The sequence below is a fragment of the Parasteatoda tepidariorum genome, unplaced genomic scaffold (assembly GCF_043381705.1).
Source record: "Parasteatoda tepidariorum isolate YZ-2023 unplaced genomic scaffold, CAS_Ptep_4.0 HiC_scaffold_3114, whole genome shotgun sequence".
Lineage (NCBI taxonomy): Eukaryota > Metazoa > Arthropoda > Arachnida > Araneae > Theridiidae > Parasteatoda > Parasteatoda tepidariorum.
The window spans coordinates 1-6633 of NW_027261644.1; the positions used below are offsets into that span (position 1 = coordinate 1).

The 6633-nt window shown below is 31.0% G+C and overlaps 1 protein-coding gene across 1 annotated transcript; it reads right to left on the bottom strand.

Annotated features, from left to right (window-relative positions):
• Positions 1–2219: 2219 nt before the first annotated feature.
• On the bottom strand, positions 2220–6227 carry LOC107440243 (protein toll). The gene is made up of 3 exons (XM_016053112.2): positions 6041–6227; positions 3894–4023; positions 2220–2660 (listed from the first exon to the last, which is right to left on the bottom strand). Exons 2-3 carry the CDS (start codon positions 3938–3940, stop codon positions 2366–2368), a joined length of 342 nt encoding a protein of 113 aa, XP_015908598.1. The 5' UTR covers positions 3941–4023; positions 6041–6227; the 3' UTR covers positions 2220–2365.
• Positions 6228–6633: the final 406 nt, after the last annotated feature.

Here is a 6633-nt window from a genome sequence, read left to right on the forward strand (position 1 = left end):
TACAGGAAGCTGTCGTAATAACTATGCAAGATGAGTAGGCTAGAATTTCAACTCAAAAGTTTTGAGAACAAAATCTGGAAAACGAAATATTTATAGATCTTTCAATTGAATACTTCTTAACTTAGATGTAACATTTTGTTTATGGACTGTGTAAGGCTATGCAAAGATGGAGCTAGAGGTTAAAATTCGTAATAAGACTTCTGGGTTAGTACTCCGATTGATTTTTAACACATACACTTGATAAAGCGTTCCATTCATAATTTTTATTTTCGCAGTGTTTACAATGTAACACGTTCTTTCAATTTAACTTTAAAAGAAGCAAAGAGTAAATTAATTCGGAAGAAGAATGAATTAAATTAATTCTTAAATTTCTTCTGGCTCACGACCTATTAAAATCTATAATTTGCAGAAAACTTTTATGTATGGTAAAATTTCGTAGTAAACCAAATGAGCAGAAGGGGAAGGCAGTGTCAATTAATAAATACTAAATTAATGAGACCGGTAGAGCACTGGGTCCATGTTCGTGGTTTCGAACCTGCAGGCCGAACACACCCGTGTTGTAAATTGCTGACTGATGCACGTTAAATCTGTCGAGTCGCAAAGTCCTCCATGTTCCCATAACAAATCAAAATCTCTGGGGGTACTGGATTGGAGATCGATCGTTCTCTGATTCAGGTGAAAATTACGATCTGTGGATAAATGAATGGATGTATGAAAGGGTCCACCTTATGAACGGGTGCGACGAATGAGTGTGGCAGAAATCGAATTCTTCACCTTAGGTGGCGCCACTGGAAAACAAGAACAATCGCACCCCTCTGCCTAAACAGGCATACGAAACCAACCAACTAAATTAATGGTCACTTGCTCGCATTAAATTGTAATACCGTAAAAACTTCCCTTTTTACATATTACAATGTGAGTTTGAATTATTTTTGCCAAACTTTTTTCTTATCTAGAAAGTGAAGTATGAAACTGTAAACGTCCTGTAGTGGGAAAAGAAACCGAGTAAAACACAAAAGCCTGGTATGAATTATTTTTCAAAAAGAGCAAGACTGGTCACTAAACTATTTAAATCATGGAGTTTATCAATAAGAAACGAGACATTCATCTTCAACTATTTATTTAATAATATAAATATCTATATTTTTAATAGAAAATAATCCAATAGCTATACTTTAAAATTAAAGTTGTGTTTTGAACTAAATGTCCTCATTTATTCAATGTCGTCTTTAAACTGTTGATCTAATTAAGGGATGATCAGTTCTTCAACTCCATTGCCCGTTCAATTCAATTTCCCCGTTGTCCGTTCATCTATTAAATACCGTCGTCCGTTTTTCTACCCAAGTCAGAAGAAAAGGGGACTTTTTGGTCAAGCATCAGAATTAACTCAACTTTTTGGAAGAATTTTGAAACGGAATTATCTGTATTTAATATTACAATTAAGTTATTATGTTTAAACGTTACATATTGTATTTCTGGGCGTTTTTCTAGTCTTTTGATGAAGATGACATGCTGAAAATTTATTATTTTTATTTTTATGTTTGGCTCATATGTTAATCATAATATTAGATGCGTAGCAATTTTTTCGATAAACTGAAATAATTGAAATAAGTATCACGAATATAGTTAATGAATATAAATTAAAACTATGAATACATTAATAATTCATAACTCTGTCGAGAAAGTTACTCAAAATGTATTAAAAAGTAGCGTATTTTTTTCTCATTTCATGTTACCATGCTTTCTTCAAGTTAAATGAGGAAAATATAGTTTTACAAATTCTTGGACTTTTAATTTGTTTGTAGAAAATAATAATAAAACTTCATAAAAGGAAAATTTATTTATATATATTTTTTTATTTCTACCTTTTTTTTTACATATCTATTCAGAACTCTTTTATTAGAGGCAAATCATCAGTGCTGCAAGTAGCAAAACAACTCATATTTAAACAAACACATATTGGTTTCTGGATGTGTTTCTGCAATCTTTTGATCAACATACAATACATTATATCACGCTGAAAATTTATTTATATTATTTTTATGCTTCTTTCATATATTAATGAAAATATTGGAAGAATACAGTTTTTTTAAAAGTTAAACGAAATAAATAATCGTTATGAATAAAGTCAATGAATAAATTTAAACTAAAACTATATTTAAATTCACGACTGTGTCGGGAAAGTCACATATAAAAACTCAGAATGTATTAAATGTAGCTTTATTTTTACCGACTACATGTTACCATGTTTTCTTAAAATGAAATAAGCAAAATTAAATTTTTACAGATTCTTGGACATTTCTTTTGGTTGTAGGAAATAAAAATTAAAATATATGCACACTTAATTTCTAGATATAATATGCACTCAGAACTCTTGTATTAAAGGAACATCATCAGAGCTATCTTCTTGCAGTTCGTAATCAATGCCAGTATCAAGACGTTTTTCAGACATTTCGTATCGCAGCATATCCCAGAATAACTTATCTTCGAACTTGAGACATCTCGACGATTCCATCACTGTCTTCAGACTCTGATCCATCTCTTTCAGGGGTGGAAGGGGTCCAAACTTCACAAGGATGATCTGATGCAATTTCTCCTCCAACGAATTCGCAAATGCCATTCTAAATATCCCCATGCAAAACTCGTTTTCCAAGTAGTTCCTGTTTTCAGGTAGTGAACAGAAAATTCACATGATATAGTTGTTTATGAACAAATAAAATCCAGATTTCATTGGTTTTAATCAGCATAAAAGTATATAAAAAGTATATAAATAGTGAATAAATTACGAAGCCATGTTCCTTTTTCGGGAAAAAAAGCATTGTCCCACATAAATTTATGAGTTTTACTTAAAATACATAAGAACGAATAGTTTCATCTCCCTTCGAATTGAAAGAATTTTTTTTAAAAAATAAGATATAAATAGTAATAACTAAAATATAAATAGTTATAATAAAAAAGACAACATTCTTCTCATTTGAGCCTTAATAAAAATGTCAACCATGCAATACTGTCTGATTCTCAACCTATTAATACTCAGCCTCAAAAAGAGGTTAATATACTAGTGACATCTAGGTGAAATAGGTGACAGAATTATTTCTTTCAAATACTTTACATTCAATCTTAAGGAAAGGTCTTAACGTCTTTGTATATTACGGTTCTATTTTTTCAAAAAAGGAAAAGTGGTAGCACTACTACTTATTTTGCTGAAATAGGAGAGCTCTATCACAGTATTAGGTCCAACCATAAAGTTTTCTCCGCAAAAGTACGCGTCTTCTTTTACAGTGATGAAAAAGATTCTTTTATAAAAGAAATTTTTGTGGGCATTTACCCTTGTATAAATCAGATATACTGCTTAGTTTTGTGTAAATTTGTTACAAGTTTGAATTTATATATTTGTTCGTATGAATCTGTATAAGGCTAGAAAATTACCATTGAGTTAACGGAAAAATATTCTGTACGAATTTCTTTCATAAAAGAACCTTTTTCTTCTTTACTCTAAAAAGGAGGCATAAAATGGGGAGACAAAATTTTCTGATAGACCAAGTATTATACTCCCTCCGTCTCAAATTAGCTGCTACATTTAGGTTGGAAATTTTGTCTTAAATTAATTGATATTTTTCAAACAGGTGTGTGTGTCATTAATAACTTCCGATGCAGTTAAGTAGATCGATGCCGGTAAAATTATACTACTAATAAATTCGCAGTTTATGATATTTGCATTCAATTAAATATAGTTAAATAAATAAAACCGAAAGAAACTGGTACACTTAGTGAGTAAAATGACTGTTCGCTTACTATTCACGACTTGTTACGTTAGAGAGTTTATCTTGATATTCTTCGCATAAAATTAGGGAAAAAATAGTCAAGGGAATAAAATGGGATGCTACACTTACTTAGTGAGCAAAACGACTGTACATTTGCAATCCACCATTCGTCTCATCAGATTGTTTATTTCGAAATTTCCAGTTTTAATATCTCTCTGGGGTACAAATAATTTATAGAACGGGTGCTTCAGTTCCAGTACTAAAGGAAAATACAAATGAAACAATGATAAAGTTTCACAAATTACGGTTACTTTCTGGCTCAGAAATTATATTTCATACTCTTGGGCTAGCTTTAAAGCAAAATAAATAAATATAAATGACTAAAATGAAATCCTAACCAAGCCTACTAAGCTATTAGTTAGGAAGTATGAAAAGCTAACCAAGCCTAATCTTTTCTAAAAGTATGAGTATTATGAGTGCTCCTTTATTAGAGTAGGGGAGAGTGGGGTCAATTGTAACAGGGTACGATTGTAACAGAGCAAAAATTTCGAGTGTCGGGTTATAGATTTGGTTCCTAGGTGGCGCACAAGGTGTATTTAATAAATCTACATGTACACCCCTGATGGCAACCATTTTTATGTACTTTTGAAAGAGTTACATCACAAAAGATATTTTCACGCCACGNTTAAGTAAAAAATGTTACAATTGACCCCACTCTCCCCTACTCACTCAATTATTATGAATACTCGTAACTGCCGACATTTGGCCCATATGTAAAACATTTTTGCAAATGGTAGTGAAGCTAGAGTAACGTTTCCTATCTGTCATCTTTTATTCGTTCCGAAGACAATTTTTCTCAAATATCAATGAAGTGACAATTGAATTACAATCAAGGGGAAAGTTTTCAAATATCATTTATATTAACATAAGAAAGCTTTTTGTCAAAAAGTAACTTGTTTAATAGTTATTCAGAAGAAACACCATTTCTTTTTTGTTGCTATAATTATCGGATTATATTGATTTACGGAGTATCGAGTTTGCCACACTATTTATTACCTCATTATGAACACATTTATAACAACTTATCATAATTCAACATTCAACTGTCATCAAGATTTTCTTTTACTTTATTTGCATTCTTATCTCTACATCTACAGGGATGCCAACTGCTTCATTTTCTGCACAATTTTTAACAAATTTTTAGCTAAATAAAGGTAGGACTATTAAAAGGTTAAATACGCTGATTACAATTAATTATATAAGGTTAATTATTATATTATAATTATTATATAAATCGTATCGTATCGTATATAATCGTAATCAGCGTATTTAACCTTCGTTAATTATTATATTATAATTATTATATAAGGTTAAATACGCTGATTACACTTTAAAAGTGTCACCGCGAGATAATTACAATTAAATATCATTTGACATAATATTTTGAATTCTCGATACGTAGTAGTCGAAAAATTACTTAAAATGAAAAACACTAAACTAAAAAGAACTCAAATTTCGTTACCAATAGAATTTTGTTTTACAAAACTGAGCTAGTTTACGTCTCTGCATCTATCAAGAATTGAGATGGGTTGCATAAAAGCCGGGCAGCGGCCTCATGGAACCAAGCTTTCTTATTCAGATCAATTCAGAGATCTTAATACAAGGATTATACTGAACTACCTGAGATTCGACTAAGTTAAGACGTTGAGCGCCGCGTTAGCCATCGGTGGCTGACACTGTACTTTCCAATTAGGCCGCGTCAACCATCGGTGGCTGACACTGAAATTACATTTAGTCCGCGTCAACCACCTGTTGCTGACACTGAAATTCCATTTAGGTTGCGTCTGCCGCCGCTTGCTGAAACTGACCTTTCACATAGGCAGCGAAAAACAGCTGGCTGACAGCGAATAACATAAATGTATTCAAAATTCACTTAATTATTGTGATTCTTGGTTTAATAAACTCAATTTAGTAGATTTTTATCCTCCACTATTTTTAAACAATTCCTAATAATACAACACTTTGGTCAGATATGTTAAAATCCGTCTAATATTTGCAAATTTAGTTTGTATTTATTTACCGTTGCCAGAAGGGCAAGTCATGTAAAATTAACGTGGCGTTCAACCTGTTAATGAGTAAAATGTGTCATGCAAAGCCTCATATTTGCATATTGGTTTACTATGTGAACCTTTTTACTACCAAATTATTATTAATTGTTTTCCTTTAAGAAAATGTAAAATAAATGTTTTAAAATGTGTAGACATTTTTAAACTTGCCTGGTAGAAAGTGTTTTCGAACCTCTGAGGCGTCTACATCGGACAAAGAAATATAAGCATCAAACAGTTTTCCAACATCTCTTTCGCCTCTTTTTTTCAAACATTTCAATCCTCTTGAATAGAGCCACACTCTTACATGATATCGATATCGGAAACACAGCAAAATGAAGATCACTGTTATTATTAGAATCACTGGAATGATTGAAGGTTAAAGGCAGTTAGTAAATTTTTTTTCAAAAAAGATAAATCTATAATCAAAACAAATACAACTACGTTTTTTAATGTCATAGCATGGAACGCAAACGAGCTTTGCTTCAATTTTAAAAGTTTTATAAAATCTGTAAAAGCGTCAAGCTAATAATTGTAGTTTTGTACAGTAGTCAATAAAGCATAACTATTTTCAATCATTCACTTTCAAGACCCCCCCATACGGTTTCTTATGTATAGTTTAATATAGTTTATTTAAAATCATTGCGACCACTATGAATTTAAATAGTTGGCGAAAGAGTTATATAATACAAAATCTATTAAAAATAAAAAAAGTGGTAGTAAATATATGTCTAATTTTTTTTAAATTTATGAATATGATTAGT

Excerpts from the sequence above, each read along its gene's own strand:
- LOC107440243 (XM_016053112.2), bottom strand. The coding sequence starts at position 3,940 with ATGAGACGAATGGTGGATTGCAAATGTACAGTCGTTTTGCTCACTAA. Across the intron at positions 2,661-3,893 it reads ACAGTCGTTTTGCTCACTAA|GAACTACTTGGAAAACGAGT; the intron begins GTAAGTGTAGCA and ends ACCTGAAAACAG.